Raw genomic sequence first — 20,470 nt, 5'->3', positions numbered from 1 at the left:
CTCTAGAAAAAATAGGAAGTAACACATTTTCCTGTGTCAAGTCTCTCTTTTTAAGCTTTGCACGTTGATTGGTAAGTATAAAATGAGCATTCCACAAACACAATACACCGAATAAACTTTTTCAGATAACAGTAAACATAACGAATGGAAATGTTACAAACCCAATCACAGTTACTAGATTAATTTTAAATCCAATATGAAACTAGTAAATTGCATTAAAACATAATCTAAACCACTTACTGCTGTCGTAGCAGAAAGCGGTCTACGATCCACAATTTCAAATTTCTTTACAATAAAAAATATATCGTAACAAGATTATATACAATCATTTCTTTGTATAAAGTTCTTTCCAGGTATTGTACGCCATATTCATCAATATTCAGCACATTCAGTATTGATTTTATTTTTATTTCCATATTTCATGCCGACTTCTTTCTAGCCTTTTGTCTCATGTCCTATTTCAGTACTCTTCTTAATTTTCTATTCTGCGTGGTTTGTTGCAGACAAAACAGTTTATTTGACGTTTCGTTGAAATTTGTCGAGAAATACTGTATTTATATTATAAAAGTGATAAAAACTATTTACTAAATATCCTAATGAAGAATGATGTCAATCGTCAAATTTTCATCATTTTTCAAATCTTTTAGTATTTAATGTTTTGTTTCGTTTATAATCGTTAATTATTCATTCACTTATTATTTATAATTAACTTTTTACGTTATATTATAACGTAAAAAGTTAATTATAATAATGTAATTAGACTTAGTATATTTATTATATACTGTATATTTCTTTTTAAATTTTAGTTGTTACGCTTCAATAATATCTTTGGATGAAACTATAGTATATTGGTTCAGATCGAGATGGCAGTTTCAGATCCTGGTATACTGTCATGTAAACCGACGTTGTTTAATGGAATTATACGTGTCTTGAATCACTTATTCCGTAAGTTATTAATCAAATATTTCAGAAAACAAACGCTATGCAATTCTAATTTCACTATCGAAATGTGTGAAGCAGGATCTATCTGACGAAGATAATTTATTCATTATCATACGAAATTAAAAGCGTCATCGTTCGTATTACACACAACTAAGAATTTTTAAATTAAACTTTGCATTTCATAATTGTGATGAATGCACTTCTAATACTTATACAAAAAGGTGAAATATAGGCCTATACTTTTCAAGTTCACTAAGATTTGAGATGGTAAAAAAGTTTCCGTGTCGTTTCTTATTATTATAAACTCGTGTTGATATATGTTATGTTTTTTCCTAATTGTCAAAAAGTTTTCATATTACTATTCTATAATTTCATAAGAATTTTTTTCATAATATTATAAGTTGCACAGAGTATAGATTTTCATATTGAATATTAGCCGTATGTTAAGCAATGTCTTCAGGTTTACGTGCAGGTTATGGGTGTTTAATTAGGGCACGTTGGGACTAATCCATTTTGGCTCAATTAAACGGAATCGACTGTATATGGATTTTTATTAGCAATAACCAATTGGCATTTGTAGATCAGCCATCCTCTATAGCCGCGTGGAATATGGCAAGGCAGATTATGTAAATATTTTTATTTTTGTTCTGTTTTCTCATATTGACTGGCATGCTGCATACAACCTAGGGATGCCGGATAAAGTGCAACTAAAAATGAAAATGAATGGGGCTTAGCAAAACTAGTTTTTAAAATGTTTTGAGTTAAACAATTCGCAAAAGGTTTTAACAGCTGCATCGAAACCCGCCTTTTTAAAATCGCAGTGCTGCTCTGCGTGCGTTATTAAAACACTTTCAGCAGTGATTGCGGCGGAAGCAGCGGCGCCGAATTTAATAACAAGCCGAATATTCTGTGATGATTATAAAATTTATCATCAGGTATCTCATAGCCGTGAGGGTCCTGGAAGACCCAGTGGAGTCTTAATTGTCTGGCTTAGATTATGAACGGTATTTAAGGTTAAACTGATATTTCAGACACGATTTGTATTAATTTTACAATTAGATACTGACAAGTTAACTAATATTCAGTTAATGATGTGATGTATTTTGCCTGATAATAACTATGGCGTGGATTTCAAGAATACTTTATTACTTATAGAAAACTACTCGCTACACGGAACTAACTTGATTTTATGCGCAGATTTTAATAATAGAGGGAAACCATGAAATGATATATTTTTGTGCGGTAAAAACCGGAGTACCGGTTTTAATGAGGTTATACATCTGTCTCAAGAGGGCGCATTATAAACACCAACGCGTTTTTTATTCTACGTCTGTGAAACTGTCAACATTGCATAAAAACTACGATTTTTCTATATTTTGTCTCCTTTCTAACGGCGTAAAATACTCGAGGAGTGCCGAAAGTGCTTTTTAAGTTTATTTTAGTATAATTTGAATAAAAAAAATAAAAACAAACATATTAAATTTCAAAACTTTTCTGTAAATTATCTCAACTTATACATATTAATATCGCTTTGTGTGAAATATGAGAGGAAGATGTTATCTTTGAGGTCCAGGTACAGTACATGGTCTGTGTAGCACACACTGACTAACTACCGCTACTACTAATGTCAATAAGTCGTTAATTGTTTTATTGTCTTGTAAACGAAAACTCTTTTCCTGATTTTAAGTCGGTCAAAATACAATGATATTACTTTATTGTATTCGGAAGAATATTTTAATATTTATTTAAAAGTAATACATTTCTGCGAAATAAGACTTTGAGAGGTAAAACTAACGATTTAAATTTAATGCATGCAGCTTCTTTCTGTAGCATAAAGTAGACGGTAAAACATTTGAAATATCAAATATTTTATTTTACTAATGAGTATTTTAAAAGAAAAATTAGTAAAGACAGAATATCGAATCAAAGCGATCAAAACCTGACACTTTTATTGTCACATTATATAAGAAATCAACTTCGCACATTTTTCCCGTGGAGGCAGCCATCTTGTTACAGTGAGACTAAACAAGCGCTGCGGAAGCAATGAGACCACTACGAAGATCGCTCCGCGCAACGCTTCAAGAAAACGAGTTTAGCAACGCTCTAGACGGTATCGCTTAGTTTAACAACAACCAGATTGATTCAACTATCGAAGATGTACGCCATGTTTCCACCAAAGAGAATATAACCATCTTTTATATCAGATTCCAGAAATTAGGGAAACAGTATTTACAGTATTATGTAAACCTGCAATCTTGTAAAAGAGTAGTTCCATATTATTATTATCATTTTTATCCAACTACCCGAGATTAAAATATTCTTTCTTCTTTCTTTATTTTCTATTCTCGTTATCATTTCATGCAAATTCTTACAAATTGCACTTATTTCCGTGTTTAATTTGCCATTTTTTAACATATATTTTTTCTCTGTTTCAAAAGACAGAGAGGTTAGATTCAAAATGTACTAAAGCAGTACTTATATTCTCAATCCAGGCTTGCATTATATGTAAACGGTCCAAAAGAGTTTGTAGTTTACTATTTGAAGAAACTTATAATTTCAATAAAAGTCTAATTCTTTCTTCGACGTTAATCTCCTTTTCGGCACTTATAAAAGACAAGATCAACTGTTTTATCGACTTTCTCGAGACATTTTCGTCGCTTCCATTTCGTTTACTTACATTTTATGATAATCCGTCTTAAGACAGTAGCAAAAGAGTTTTCTTTTTCTGAGACGGAAACCCTGACATTTTTCAAGAAGCAAACGCAAAACACGCTGGAGTTATTAAGCTTCAACGAGGTCGAACAAAATCCCATACACTAACATTCATGAATCCCTGAAGGTTTTGCATTTATCGACGTTCGAAGGTGCCCCGAGTCTAAAATGTAAAAATCTTGAAGACTTATTTTATTCCCATTGCCGTACTTTCTCTCTGTTATATATAACATTGAGGAAAGTAGAAAGGAACTTTTAAATGTTTTCTTGTAACAGTTATGTATGTATACAGAAAATAAACCATTATTTAACTGATACGTAAAAAAACTTATCATCGAGCATCGAAAAAAGTGCTGAAACAGAGCATTTGTTCAAAGTAACGAAATATTAAAAGCGTAATGCTATTTATTTATAAAAATGGTATTGTGTTATGTATTCTACATCTCACATCACATCTCTATTTTTCAAAATTGAACTATTCATCGAGATAATAATGTCTGTTAACGAAGAAATTCTAGGATCTCAAAACGAACATTACAATTTTGTAATCCCACTATACAATAATCTCTCCGTGACTGTAATTCCTGTAAAATATTAAAAAATTTCAGGAAGTGAAAACAGTAAACGAATCTTTCAAAATCTTCATTTCCGTTTCAGTTTTCGCAATTGTTGTTGAAAATTCTAGAGCCTTAAAAACAATTCCATTTCGTATGTCAATAGTTTTTTATAAAACATCTTAAATTACAATGATAAAAATACTATGGACTAAAGGTAATATTAAAAATGAAGTTAACTATTTAAACTAAAATATTTCTCAATCATAAAACACTAGTATTAACTTAATTGTTATTAATTACACTCATTCTTACAGATCTGTGTCTCGTTCTGCAACATTAAGACTGTAAACTGTTTCCAACCTGCGGGCACCGAGAGGCAATGGTACATTTGGACCGAAAGAATTTGAACTTTTGCACTTCGATTTGAAAAAACGACATTTTTGAAAAATTCTATCAATGATAGAAATAATTATTGGAACAAATGTAAGTCCATGAATTCCAGCGATTACACAAGCTAAAATGACAACATTTATCGTTATCAATATTTCTTTCTCCGAAACGTTTAATGCTGTTATAATGGCAAGAATCGTAGTCACGCTTCCTTGTACGATAGGAATTGCTGTCAAGCTTATTGCATTTTCCAAACGTTTGTCGGGACTACTTTTTTTCGCAGATATGTACGCGCAGGAAACGTGAGCCGCGTAATCGACAGAATATCCGATAACAACAATTAAAATAGCCAAGGAAGTCAGATTAAGTCCCAGATTAAAAATGAACATAAAACCCAAAACACCCGCTCCTACCGAGATTACGCTGAATAACACACAGACGATGCAAATGACATTTGGTAACAACATGGCAGATATAATAGAAACGGTTATCGACACAATGCCTAAAGTCTGAATTGCTGTCGTAGGTATGGCGTCGATAACGTCGAAAAAGTAAAACAATGGATGATACACGACAGTTGTAAATGGAAAAAAATTCAACGTTTCTTGAAGGTGTTTAAATTGCTTGTAGAAATGGCTTCCGTTACTCGTAACGTTCGTTTGAAGGAAGAAACGAGTAGACATGATTTTGGTGAAGGAATCATCGAAAACGATGTCTTGTCTGAATCTTTTCGCTTCTGGAATGCGTAAGAATAATTTATGCAGAACGAAAACGAAATCTTTCGAATTTGTAATGTCATATCCGGTAAGGAACAAGTTAATTCTGTTGTCGTCAAAAAATTTTAAATAACTTTTTAGCCAGGATTCGGTCAAAGATGCAGCGATCAGAGGATCCGATTCGAGAGTCTGTAGCATATTTTCAATATTTTGTTGTATTGTGCGATTTGAATAATCGAGTTCCTGTGTGATGAACAATTGTAACCTGTACTTATATTGATTGTAATACTTTTCATTTGTTCTGTAATAATTATATCGATAAGTACCTCGAATTAAATTCATATCTAATTCTTGATCGTACGAATATTTTGTTAATCCCCAAATTGAAAGTCCCAAATAAGTAAAATATATTAATAAGATAAAGACTGCCGTCATCTTGTTCCTAAATATCCTGTTGAAATTCTTTATAAATTCAGTAAAAGCAATAACGTTTTTATGATCTTTTTCATTCGGCACATCTGAACGCACAAAACAGAAGATTTTTTGACAAAAGTTTTTATTCTCTGAAATTTAAAAAAATTAAAAACGTAAGTATAAAACTATTATAACATCAATCGATTTAATGTACTAAATTTTCAATGTGAAGTTGTAAAGAAAATAAACAATATAAATAATAAACAGTATGATCGCAAACTATTTTCTCAATGGGCGGGGAATTGACTAGACCTTCCCGGAACGAAGAATTGACGTCATAGGCAGTTCACACGTCGAAAAAGTTAAGCTGAAGTTCTAAAATCGTTATTTAGTTAAGGTAAAAAGTTTTAATTGTCTAAATTGAAAAATCTCTACCCTTTTGTTATTTTGTTGTTGTTGTTGTTGTTTTTTGTTTTCTGGAAATGTTGAAATTTTAGAATTACGAGTTTTTCATTCTAAAAGAATATTGTAGGAAATATTTTATTACAGAGACAGGAAATGAGATATGGTTCGGGAAGAACACGCGGGCGATTTGACAACAGAGTACAGTCATACCCCGACTTACGCGAATTCGACTTACGCGGTTATCGCTCGGTCCCACCTATCGCGTAAGTCCGGGCTATGACTGTACTGTACTTCCTAGGACGCAACTGTCTATGGATTCTGGCATACAGCATTATACAAGCGAAAAAATTCAAAATACTTCGCGAGTCCACCAGCTGATCGAACTGGAATTCACTACCCACTACTAGTGTCGAATGGTTTTATCCACTCGATCACTGGTGCAACTTTGATTTATTTAGACGAAATCTGCAAATAAAATGTTTTTTACGTATGCAATTGCGTATGCAAACATGGTTTTACCATAAAAATTAACGCATCTCTGATATTTTCTTTGATAATTTAAAAATTCAAAACAAAAAAAAATTACTAAAACTTGTTCAAACGGAAGGAATATATTTGGTATTGTGTGAATTTAGTTTACTGTACTAGACACTTTAAAAAATGTTTAAATTATTAATACAGAACAGTAGAAATTCAATAATCGGAGCTCCGTAATCCAAAATATTTTACGGAGGAAAGGCTCTGGGAAATTCAGAATCGAACTCAGATGGGTTGAAAAAATTTTTGCCTGGATTTGTTGAACCCCGTTCCACACCTTCCAGCGATCCCATTGTGGGCCGAATTTATTATCGTTATTACTATTTTAAATGTATTCGTTAGAAATATAAATAAACATTGTTATTTTAATCGTATCATGTACCAGTACTGTAAATATGTATTTTATGTTATAAGGATTAATATCGAGTAGTTTTATTTTAAAATTTTACTGGATTTAGTTTCTGATGTATGGCGTTCTCGATACCGGTTATGTATTTGTAATTGCGAAGTGACGTGCATCCAAGGATAAACCGATTCTATAATCTAGCTGGTAATCACTATATTGTATTACTAAAACTTACTGTAGTAATATTATTATATTACTTGATTACTTATAAATCTTACGCTATGGTTTGCATAAATTTAACCGAAATATTGTTAATATCTTGAAAATTACTTTACGTGGAAGCTTCGTAAATACCAACGAATGCAAGTGTTGTTCTTCCGCTCTTCCACATAGAACTAAAGTCGCTGCAACGAACGTAATTTGATAAATGTAGTCGAAGAGCAAACACGTTGTCATGAACACGCAAAGTTCCTTATATACAGGTATAGTGGCAATGAATATTCCTACTAGAAACGATGCAACATTAGTCAGAGAAGTGATTGTGATAGAAACACCCGACTCGGTGAATGTTTCGGTCATTCTTTCTTCCACAGATTTCTTTGGATCGGTTTTCATCCACGCTGATAACATAACAAATGTATCGTCCATACCAATACCTAAAGGGAACGAATGTTTAGTTAGAGTTATATTCAAGTAATATAACATAACTGTATAACATGAACATAAAGGAAAACTTCAATATCATCTTCGTGTTAAATAAGCCCTATACAAGTCGACCGCCCTATAAGATAGAGATACGTTCCATTCTTTAGGAATCCGATTTCTTACGAATCCTTTCAATCACAGCCCGACACGTGTCAAGTTTACGGACTACGGCTGTTTGAAAGGTTTTCTTCCATAAAATTAATCGATTCTAGACTAATCCGACTCAACATTTCCAAAATACGTATATTTTTTTTGGAATAATCCGTATAAACTACGCTATAAACAAAAAAGTGTAGGATTACTTACCGAGTGTCTCCATTCGACATCGTCATTGCTCAACATTGTTTTCGTCGCGCAACAGCTCAGCATACAGCGGCCGATTTCTAATAACTTATTTTTCTGCGAATAGTTCCTTGAACTTCGGAGACATCATTAATATAAATAATTTTAATCGCCGTTGAATAAGAAATGTTTCTTTCACAAGAAATGTATAAAATTACAGTACTGTATTAGACTTACGGTACCTAATTTACATACTGACAGACGATAGTTAGCGTAAAAATCTCCGTAGCGTGGCGCCACGCTAGACGGCGGAAATTATATATTTAATTATAACAAAGTTACAATAAGTTAATATATAATTATATATACAGTACCTAATTTATATATAATTTATATATAATTATATGTACAGTACCTAATTTATATATAATTTATATAATACTGTCCAGACGATAGAAATCTCTCCGTAGCGTGGCGCTACGGACGGCAGGAAAGTAGTTCGGCTGCTCGATGACGTTTGAGGTAATTATAGGGAATTTTTACTGTTTTTTACGGATACCGGTCACAATTTTTTCGTAGTTTTATAGGAATCGTAATTATAGGGACCGTAATTATAGGGTGGTCGACTGTATATATATATATGTATGTATGTATACATATATATGTGTGTGTGTGTGCGTGCGTGTAAGTGGACTAACTGACGATTGAAATAATTCGTTGTTGTTAGGATTGGCAGGAGAACAAATTCCTCAAAATGGAAAATTAAGATTATTGAAATTGGACATGAGATAAAAAGCAAGGGAAAAGTCGGCATGAAATACAAAAGGAAAAAACTATTGAATGTGCGGAATATAGACGAATGTGACGTATCTGGGAAGAATTTTATACAAGCTGGATATCGTATACATTTTTATTGCTATATAGTTTTGATGTAATAAAATTTGGGATTGTGGATTGTAGAGTCTTTCTGTTACGACAGCACTGAAAAGTCGAAATTTTTTGTTACTAAGAGTAGTTCCATAGTAATTTTCTTCCAATCAGTTTCATCAACAAAACGAAACCCTCTTTACGTTCGTAGAGCACTAAGAGGCCAGAAAATATTAATGATATGTGTTTGAAGTCCCTGAGAGGGCTCATATTGTTTTACTAGTTCCACGCATGGGCTCATAAAATTTTACATGTTTTGTGAAGTCTGTACTTGTAACCTAATAGATTTAAAGTGTAATGTGCCAGGATAAGTTTGGAGCTTGGTTAATTTAATGGCCGTAGAAGCTTGACACAGCTACTTCTGTATAGTCCAAAGCTACTAGGAAAAGAGAAGGAGGTTTGAAGAGGCCAGAAATTTTCATAGTAGTTTAAAATTGAGCTAGAAACAGTGATTTGGTTTGTAACATTACATGTTTTCTGTTATTTAAAGGATTTCTTGGGCTGTCGTGTTTGTGGAATGCTAATTTTATACTTAAATACGTCGCAATTTGTGTGATTTAAGTATAAAAGGTACGTCACACAAATTGTGGAGCCTACGGTTCGGCCACTGGTGCATACCGCACACGACACGACACGGTGTTCCAGCAAGACTATTCCCAACCACACTTCTCAAGACGAACTCTGACCGGCCGAAGCAATTTCGCATCCGTCCCTGTCTGGATCTCTTTCCCAACCAACATCCCAACCAACATCTTTCCCAACCAACCCTCGTCCGACGTGACGCGCACGTCTTTGGTATGAGGGATGGGGACCACCGCCTCTACCGTGACGATATGTGCGCCGCAGTGAACTCGGCTTCGCAAGGGATACTTCACGGTAACAATTCGTTAATCGTTTGGTTGATAGTATGCCTGGCAGTGGGAGCCATGTTCGTTACTGATTAAACGGATGTCTGTTGCATATCTTTGTTCTTTTAACTGTTTGCATATCTCCGCAGTGTTGCCGCAATAAAATTTCAAAACGTACTGAAGCGCCTTCAAAAGATGTACTATTTTCCTTCAAAATGTACTAGTTCTATGAATACTTTGTTTACGTGCCTATATATATATAGCCTATATATATAGTTTATATAGTTTATTGTGAAATAATTTAATTTTAAATCTTATTTTTGGAATTTTTTTAAAGCTTTTTAAAATTAAAAATATATCTACACATCTATTACTTATTATAAAATGAGCATTACATTGACAACATTTATTAATAATACTATTGAATTTTACCTTATAAAGTTAATTTTATAACCAATCGTGCTTTAAAAAAATAATTATAAATTTGTTATATTATTTTATTTTTTATTATACTTTAAATTATTGTGATGTTATTGCATCACTTTACGAAGTGGTATATACGTAATTGCATCAGTTTTAGTACCTATTTAATTAATTTCAATCATGACAGCAAAAGATAAGGATGCTTGTTTCTTTTAAACTATTTGATGAAAACGTTACATAAAATTGGGGTTGCATAATCATCCGAAATTATTATTATATTTTTGACTGGAAATTACAGGATTTATGCAATTTTAGTTTAATTAATGTCATATAAAACTGACTGCTCGTACAAGTTTGCTTAAAACATGCAACTCAAAAAACCCCAAAATGGCAGCTCAAGAAGTAGATCACGCGTGTCCTGATCTTCTTATATAGACCTTGGAACAGTCGGAAGCGCGGCCATTTTGGAACCATACGTAACATTAACCCTTATTTCTTTTACTACGATTACTAAAATTGAAGTTCATAATTTAAGAATTAAATTATAGTGGTAGAAAATAATATAAAAGTATTTATATTATTTATACTCGTACAATTTCAAAACTATTTTCTGTAATAATTTGTTTCTGACTTAACGAATATTTTGATATTATTGATGACAAAAGTTTAAAATCATTGATTTCCTTACCTGTCCATTATTTTTGTTTGACGGAGTTGAATTGTTTGGACCACGTGGCATTAAAAATTTTGTCAAGGTCCTGACGAGAATGTGCAGACAACTGAACGTGTGAAAGAAAACCACTGAGTCAAGACCGTTTACACGTGCAACTAAGGCGTTATGTGCAACTATCTATGTTGCTGACGTCAACGGACACACACCATTTGTATGTTGTGATTGGATAATTTAAATTAGCAAGCAGTGACACTAGCGAGACTTTATTAAACTAATTTTTTCTCATTTTTTGTTAGGGCGGTGAAATATTAAATTGTACCGTAAATGGTACTTGAAATATTATAATGTACTGAAAATGTACTAAAAATCTAAATGTACTTTCAATTTACTGGAAAGAGCAAAATGTACCAGAAAAGTACAAATGTACTAGGAACGGCAACACTGGTCACATATAGCAGTCCTGCCATATGCGTGTGGCTATGCGCATTCCTTCGTGGAGTTGCAAAAGTGTTATGTCCTCCTTTGTGCAATTGCACTTTGCATACTGGATTTTGGAAAATGATTACTGATTACCAATCAAACTTTATATTAATTAACGTTTTGATTCAGAATATTTCATTATTTTTATTTTAAAGAATTTATTGGCATTGTCATTATGAAATTCAAAATTATTTGTGTTGTATGTTTTAATTAAAGATTATATGTAAGAAATGATTTTCATATTTGTATTATCAACTACTCTTACGGACAAACGAACTGTTATTTATTATGATTACTTTGAATATCACTTACCTAAAACAAGGAATGGAATTATATTTGTTACAGGAGACACTCCAAGACCCGCATACTGTAATAAGCCGAACCCCGATATTAAACTCATTCCAGTGGCTATCGAAGACACGATTCCGGTCCACGGTTTACTTCGAAGAAAGTCTGGCCATAAACAGCTGACAACGGTAAACGTAAGCATCAAGAAAACAGAACCTGGAATATATTTTAGAATAGAGTTAAATAATTGCTTTTTAGATTCATCTCTAGAAAGCGACACGTCTTTACTTATTTTCACATGAGAAAAGTTCACTTTATTCAAGAAATCTACGAATCGATTTTCCCACATTATTGCTTTTTCTTCCGCCCATTTATTCGAATCGTCTAGAAAATAGAACAATTTAACAGCCTTAGCAGATATTAGGCATCCCTCTTCGTTCAGTTCCACACCGCCCAAAGTTAAAACGTCGTAATTTCTGCTCGTATTGCCAATTGGATATTTCAATCGAAATTTTCCGTTTTTCAATGCTATCAGTTTATTGTCTATACGAAGAATTTTATTTTCGTAGCACTTTCCATTATTTTTAGCACAAATGTCTTTGTAGTTCCATCCGTCGTCTTCATCAACAAAGAAATTTTGAATTTCTCGATCCAAAGTTAGAATTTGCCGAAAGACGAAGTCTCGTAGAATCGAGCCTCCGTCCTTCGCTTCGATAATAACGGTTCCGTAATGAATGGAGTGCAACAATCTTGCGGGGTCGAAGTTTGACGCCAGATCTATGGGAAATAATTGCATCAAACGCGACTTGTACTTGTCGATAATTCCTCCGGCTGGGACTATACAATCTTCGTCCAGATCTTGAAAGAACTTTTGAAATCCTGTGGCTGATAACAATGTCATGAAAATAGGCACGATTATGTACCATGACGTGTGTCTTGATACATTTATCCCGTGTTTACGAAATTTTTTGGATAGAAAGCGGTACGCAATTCCAATAAACATTTTCGATATCTGTAAAAATGTAGAGTAAAATTAAATTATTTATTATTATATGATGTCCTATATGACAGTTGTTAATTATACACATTCAAGATTGTAATGTATTACAGTAGAGCCTCGATTATCCGACCCCCGATTAACCGACACCTCGGATAACCGACCGTCCTAGTCGGCAAATTTCAAATGTCCGCTAGTGATGTGGTGCTACAATATTTGTCTATGTCTTGGCTACTTTAATATTATTTTTACGTGTTTTAGCTGGCAACACTAATTCGACCATGAAAGGGAGCCAGTATTTAAACGAGGCTTAATTTTCTAATTTTTAACGATACAATAGCGACGATTATTATTTTTTAAAATTTTTGTTAGGCTTAACATCGATGAAAATTCAACGCGAAGTAGGTTAATAGCAATATACTAATATACTAATTACATGGGATATAATAATATACTACACTAATAATCGATTTCCTCATACTTTTCGGTTATCCGACTTTTCAATTATCCGACCGACCCCAGCCCCAATTGAGTCGGATAATCGAGGCTCTACTGTATTTTTATTTTTAACGTTAAATTTTTTATATATTAGTTGATTGAAATTTGATTTTAGGAATGAATAAAGCCGAAAACGTTGTTGCTAGACTTTTTCGACATTATTTGTTTTATCCGTAATAATTACTACCATTACTCGTCAGTCTTGAGATTGGTTGTACAGATATAAAGAGGGTGGGACCGTATCGTCCGATTCAATTATCCGATTTTCTTGAAAAATGTAAAAAAAAAATCCCCAAATTCTGAAACTCCCTGGAAAGTTCCAAAAGTTTTCGACAAAAAACACAGCAGTAATTAAGCTTCAAAACGGGTGAAAATACCGTTTCCCATAAACAAATATGAATATATTCAGAAAAAAATAATCTTGTCTGTTTTCATTTTTCTATACTTCAAGATTCCTTAAGTGCAGAAATGTTAAGTTTTGTGGGAAATTTTTTGACTGATACACTCTCTATATCATATAGGCCTAAATGCCGAAAAAGTATAAATTTCGCGTGATATACAACCTATTATTAAACATTCGTCGTCTATTTTTAAAATATAATGAATGTTTATTCTTTTCATATTGCCATTAATTAAAAGTATTTATTTACCATATTTACTCGAGTATAAGACGATCTCGTTTAGAGGACGAGGTGTGACTTTAAAGATCAAAATAATAAAAAATTAGATTTATTAATACAATTCTAATTTTATATCGTTTAATAACAAATAAAATATCAAATGTACGTAAATTTGTCCCGCAAAAATTACTAGCGTTTTAAACTTCAAGAAAAAATCTTGCAAAATTGAAAACAATTTGTTCGCGTCAAGCTGGACAATCGGGGACCTTTTTTGTCAATTGTTAACAGTCGAATTCACTCTTCGTCGATTACACTTATGATTTTCTTCAAATTTCTAAATAATCATCTGTTTTCACGTGGGAATAAATTCAAACTTATGTCGGGCTCCCGAATAATTTTGAAATTGAATTCAAAAGCTTCGCTTTTTCTATTTCTATTCATCTTTATTCCTGACAATACACAAAAACGATTCAAACGATCCAGATAAAATACTTTTGTTTTTAAACGCCAGAAGGTGAGAATCCGGCAAAATATGCGAATACATAGTTTATAAAAATTATACAGAAACGAAAAAAATCCTTCGTTCGCACGTATAGGACGACCTAGGAATTTGAAGCAGTGAAAAATGGATAAAAACTTCGTCTTATATGCGAGTAAATACAGTAATTACTTACTATTTTCTTTTTAAATATAATATTATTTTAACCAATCAGTCAAGAGAATAGCTGTTAGGAGGAGATTCTCCACTGATGATGGCAAAATGTTTCGACCGCATCAATTTTACATTCTGTTTCCTATTTTCATGTATATGTAAAAACCCGGTCTAAATAAAAAAAGCTTTACTTAATTTACTTAATTAATTTTGCTAAAATTTTAATTTTCGACCACTAACAGGAAGGGATTCCATTTCCCCAAGGATTTGCTTCCTTGTCCAGAGATGACACATCTTCTGATTGTGTCACTATTGCTGTTTCGGGAACATAACAATCAAAAGATCGCTATTGGTTTGACTAACCTATATTACCAAATATTGACAGAGAACTATACAGGGGAGGACCCCAAATAATAGGGAATGATTCAGATTCTGTGAAGATATTTATCGTGGTAGTAACCAGATTTAAGTTTGATACCGGCTCGGACGTCGCCCGGGTTAACAAGGTCCACGTTCGTGGGTTAGGCAGAAACTCACGTTCGAAAAATAGACCACAGTCTCCATTGATTACCGGTGATGAAAGCAGTACCGGCCCAAGCATGGCTATTGCAATGTCCTCAACAGATGTGAGGAACCAATCTAGCTTTGATGTTTCTGCGGCAATACATCCACAGACCAAAAAGGCTAGAAAACCATGCCAACGGATGAAATTGACATTAGAAATGAACGAGTTTATCGTCTGTACTTACTACATCATCAGAAGATTCGAAACAAACATGACAGCGTATAGACAACAACTACACCATAGATTCATATAACAATATCCTCATCTCACTGTCGCCGAACAAAGGGTTGTCGATCAAAAAAGAACAATTATACACAACCTTATCCCACAAACAACAGGTTGCTGATCAAATACTGGTACAACAACAGACAGAAACATTTAACATTAATGTACTGTACGTCGCGTAACCTGTCAGGAAAATCTAGCAATAAGCCTAATAATAGCGCACACACAACAACTACCACTAATGACACTACAGACACTTTCTCGTCCATCACTTATAACATAGACATAGATTTAGTTAATACGCTCTCACTTTTATTTCAGGAAAACTCACTAAATATACAGGTACAGCTCATTGCGATTTTTTAGGCTCAGCGTAAATCCAATGCGCAGCTCCCGAAATTAATCACCTGTAATGTCAGGGCGTTTTATCTGTTAACAAAGGCGTTTGAAATAGACTGGCCCGATTTGCGCCATAATAAGGGTGAGGAAATCCACCCTTAATGACAAAAGTTTATTAGCATAATATTATGTATTATAATATTAATATTTATTAATACCAGGAGACCAGTTAATTAAAACTAAAAATAATAAAATAAAAGTCTGGGTTTTGTGCCGAAATTGAAACTGAAACTAAAAATAAATCAAATTTAATTAATTACATACGAAAATTGTTAAACTTGGTCTTCTGTTAGAAAACTACATTAAAAATCATTGATGAAATATTAAGTAAGGATAACTTGATGAAATTTGTATAGCATTTTAGAAACAAATAGGATTCGGGATGGAGCAGATTTGACAGACAGCAAGTTGCGTGCATGCAGCCCGAGAGACGGGCGCCTGAAATGAACCAGTCGGATGCCAGGTTAACAACTAATAACCGTTTTATTTCAAATAAAAAGAATACGTGATATAAACTTCGATATATAATTAGCTGATCTATATAACTTAAATGATCGTGAGAGAGAGAGTTCACGTGAGATTCTCTCGGACCTGTAGTTTGAAGGATCCATTTGTAGACTGATGAAGGAGAGGATTCGGTCTGTCTCTTAGGAAAGTTGAATAAACGAGAAGGTTGTCGCGTTAGAAGAGTTCCCGATAATGTTCCGGGTCAGAGTCGATCGTATATCTGTTTCGGAGGCACATGGTTAACAGTATCGGTCGAAGAATTAGCGACGACTTCCGTTATAGGACAGGGTGGCAACTTTTACTCCTAGAGGAACTGAAGACGACTTCCTGATTCGGCCGTCAATTCCGATATTAAAACGGTAGCGCACGGCCGGGGGTCGAGGTATAACGGGAAAGCGTCGCTTTCGCCGCCGAAAACATACAAAATGAGAAGTTCTAAGAAAGTACAAGATAATCAACAACGGCAGTTGTTGAAATATGCATGACGAAATCGAAAAAAGATTTTCGTCGAATTCCGGATTTTCACAAGAGCATACTCCTCTGCAGAATATCTCAAGGACGTGTAAGTGCTGAGATAAAGACGAACAGTGCAGATAGAGCCAATCCACTAACCGACCGAGATCTTTCGAAGATTTAATGGTTTCCCCAAGGCCAAACTGGAAAGCGAGGCATCACGTTTTGTGTATCCTGTGTTTCAAACTTGTATACTTTGTATAAATTTGTAAATAAAATGTATATACTGACTGTCTTGAGTGTGGAGGTGTGCTTCCAACGAACCTACATCTAGCCCTATCCAAGCCATGTTTAACCTGATAAACAAACTTGAGGAGATGCAGAATGGAGGAGGAAACTCTACTCCTTCCATTTGTAGTTTATCCTACAATAAATGATCCTTTCGCTTTCATTTTGTAATCACTTACATATATCACCTTTACACTCACATCTGTACAAATTTAGTTAGATTTCGACAACTTAGTGCATTAATTTTTATGGCATAGAGTGAATATTGAAACCACCGAAAATAGATCCTTGTCAAACACCACATAAATAAATAAAATCGAGAAATTCGAAATCTCCTATTTTTCTTTTACATTTTTGCAGCAAGAAGTAATTATTGAGCCGATGTAAAATACAGTATTATAAGAAAAATTAGTAGGTATACAAGAATTATGCGACAGACTGGTAAATTCTAGAAATGACCGATCTAAAGAGCGTGATTAAACTTTGAAGATTTTAAACTCTAAATTCCCAAAGTTGAAGATCCTTTAACCATTTAAAATAAAATTAGCGACCTCTTAGATTCGGCCACCGTAACGTGTCGTCGTGAACGACCGAGAAAAAATAAAATGCGCCGACGAGAAAAAGTTAAAACTTTAAAAATAGAAATTTCCCGATTCTCTTATCTAGAGGGAAGTCGGAAAACATTTTGCACTTCTAAAGGACTTTCTAGAAAATACACGAGTACAAAAATGCTCTTAAAATCCCACGTCAAAAATAAATATGATAAAAACACGAGAATAAGAGAACGTTCATTGCTTACGCATCGATTTTTTTTAGAAAACAATTTGCAAATTGTTAGCGAAAGTTATTTTATTGCGAGTTAAACTGAATTCTTGCCGAAATAAGTCAAAATACTATCGAAATGTGTCTAGGAATCGAAATTATTCTAAAAATGTGGCATCCCGATTTCGAGAGAAAGACACTCACCTGTAAGGAAACTTGAAAAACTAAAACATTTTCCTTAAATTATTATAATTGTTGCCCCGTCCTTCAATTCCATCGGAATTAAAGTATTATTGCTGAATGTTTTACGCAGAGGGACGTGTTCGACTGAGCGATAAAATACCGAAAGGTAAGGAAAGTAATAAGAAGAAGGAGAAAGGAAAAGCCTATTACCGAATTAAGCCGAGTGAAATGCAATAAAAATTTATTCGTAGAGGCAAATCGATCGAAACAATAGATGGCTAAACAATAACCATAATTGATACGAAACAAGAAAGCTACCGGTTTGACTGTAATCATTCAATAATAGTCGTTTGCCGTCATTTAATTCTTTTATCATAAATATTGAGATTTTATTGTACTCTTTCGATACAACGAATAATTTCCTTTTTCTTCTTTAGGTAGACGTTGTTAAACAATTGTCTACGCGTCATCAAAATCAAAAACTTCTCTATTCATTAAAGAGAATATAAATGCCTCAGTGTTTATCATTTAAATTAAATATTTGTTAAACTACCGAAGTAGCTACGAACACACCCTTTTTAAAGCTCTCTTTAGAAGGCTCGTAAGAGAGCCTTTTTTCAGGAAATGAACTACGTAAAACGTTACTTATTAATTAATATTTTGGCTGTGTCTTATATAACAAGGGAAAGTATCGGAACTGTGTTAAATTTCGCAATCCGATTTTTTGCAAATTTCACGTCTTCGGATTTCCCTGGACCCAAAACAATTAAAACTACAGGTAAAAATTTGCGTGGACACGTGCGTTTGTGTGTTGGCGTCTATTACGTTTAATATGTGAGGATGGGGTAGAGATTTAGAAACTAAATTTAGCACGGTCATTTGTATGTAACGGGTATCGATGCTATTGATTTCTGGTGGTAAAATTTCGATGGAGTAGAGAAATACATGGATGGGGTCTGAGTTCATAAAAATTTTTTGGCATTTCTAATATTTGAAAAAACTTATCCCTACTTTATAATTAAGCCATTTACCTTTTTATTAAAATTAGTAATATAAAAGTTACTTTTTAAAAATATCTCATTGCTGAATGCCCGACATCCACCTTTAAACTTTGCTGATGTGTGTTAAACAAATATTACACGCATACTTCTGTTTAACTAATCTATGATCATATTCGAACTAATATTATATTAGCCTAATAATTTACTTACAAACGAGAAGTATGATTTTGATTTTGCATAAGTTATTCGTCCAAGCTTGATTGATTAAATGGGCGGATGTCAGCGAGTTATAATCTATTCTTCTGTACATCACAAATTTATGTTTCCTATACGTTACAACTGGTATATAGGAGTTTTATACATGACGTATATTTATTTAGGAAGGTAAAACTCTCTCGGTGAAACTCCAAATAAATTCTACGCTTCGTCAAGAAAATCGAGAGCCCCAGGACGAACACGCACGATATAAAATCTTATGCACTGGTACACGATGACCTATCGACACCTATATTTAACGATGCTCTGCTGTAAGTCGATGTCCCCTCACAATTAAAAACGAAACAATGGACTTTTATAAATGTTTATGACACGTGTTTTAATAATAGCACCGATAGTAAATCTGCCTGTGCAAGGTTATTTGGTGCGCGAGGTGAAGAAAGACGATATACTTTGCACGCTTTTATGAAAACTAATACCAATCAGCGTACAGTATTATTAGTTTGTATTATCGGCGTATTATTAATAATGTAATATTTTCCTCGTAAACCTTGTACAGAAATATAAAAAATATAATAATTCTTACGTATATTTATTCGAGTTGCCTCACTTTTTCGACAAAAAATTTAAATCTGTGTTAGATTAGCGAACAATTTCATTTTAAAAACTTGCAATTGTTAATAACAAGTAAAATCATCAAAATGTATACGAACACACTCGAGATTCGACGCGCGACCCTCCTTTCTCACCACCAAAGTTTAAAACCGTCAATTCTTCTCATATACAAAACTTCACAGATGATCAACAAAAGATATAGGAGTTACTGAGCTTGAAAGGGGGTAAATATTTGATAAAATTGTGTACTCCAAACACTAATATTCACACATACAGAAAAAGTTTCCCTAAATAATTTGTATTTTTCGAATTTTTAATGATCCACGAATCCAAAATAACAACATATTATGGGGAATTTTTGGCCGATCGCCATACTTTCTGTTAGAATACACGGAAGAGTATAGTTTCTCTTAAAGACCTTACATCAAGAACAATTATATAAACAGAAAAAATTTTATTGCGAAGAAGTAAACAGAGTTTACACGAAGTTGTACAAGTCGCGATGACGCCATGAACTGCTCCGTATACACTCATATCCGGAAAAAACTTCATTCGTACAGCACTGATTATTTACGAAATTAAAATAACAGAAAAAATTAATTTAAAAAGTTTCCATCTATTTGTAATTTCTATACAAAATGCATTTTATTTTCCTTACTTTAAACAATTCACAGAACTTTCTTTCCTTTCGGGAAAACGTTTTATTGATATCCGACGTAATGATGATAAATATCGTATTGTTCACTTTCTGCCCCTTTTCCAAACCCCCTACACTCACGATATTTAAGGTTCGTAAATATTAAAACTTTAAAAATTTCTATTACTTTTTATCATATTTATTTAT

General features: G+C 33.3%; 1 protein-coding gene across 1 annotated transcript; it reads right to left on the bottom strand.

The window, feature by feature from the left end:
- Nucleotides 1–4,519: 4,519 nt before the first annotated feature.
- LOC111629332 (patched domain-containing protein 3-like) lies at nucleotides 4,520–12,546 on the bottom strand. Its single transcript, XM_023373222.1, has 3 exons — nucleotides 11,670–12,546; nucleotides 7,355–7,675; nucleotides 4,520–5,880 (listed from the first exon to the last, which is right to left on the bottom strand). The coding sequence occupies exons 1-3, from the start codon at nucleotides 12,544–12,546 to the stop codon at nucleotides 4,520–4,522; spliced, it is 2,559 nt and encodes an 852-aa protein (XP_023228990.1).
- Nucleotides 12,547–20,470: the final 7,924 nt, after the last annotated feature.

The sequence above is a fragment of the Centruroides sculpturatus genome, unplaced genomic scaffold (genome assembly GCF_000671375.1).
Source record: "Centruroides sculpturatus isolate CEXI.00-Female unplaced genomic scaffold, Cexi_2.0 scaffold395, whole genome shotgun sequence".
In the NCBI taxonomy this organism is placed as follows: domain Eukaryota; kingdom Metazoa; phylum Arthropoda; class Arachnida; order Scorpiones; family Buthidae; genus Centruroides; species Centruroides sculpturatus.
The sequence above is the reverse complement of the archived record's forward strand: the minus strand, read 5'-3'. Positions and strand labels throughout refer to the sequence as shown.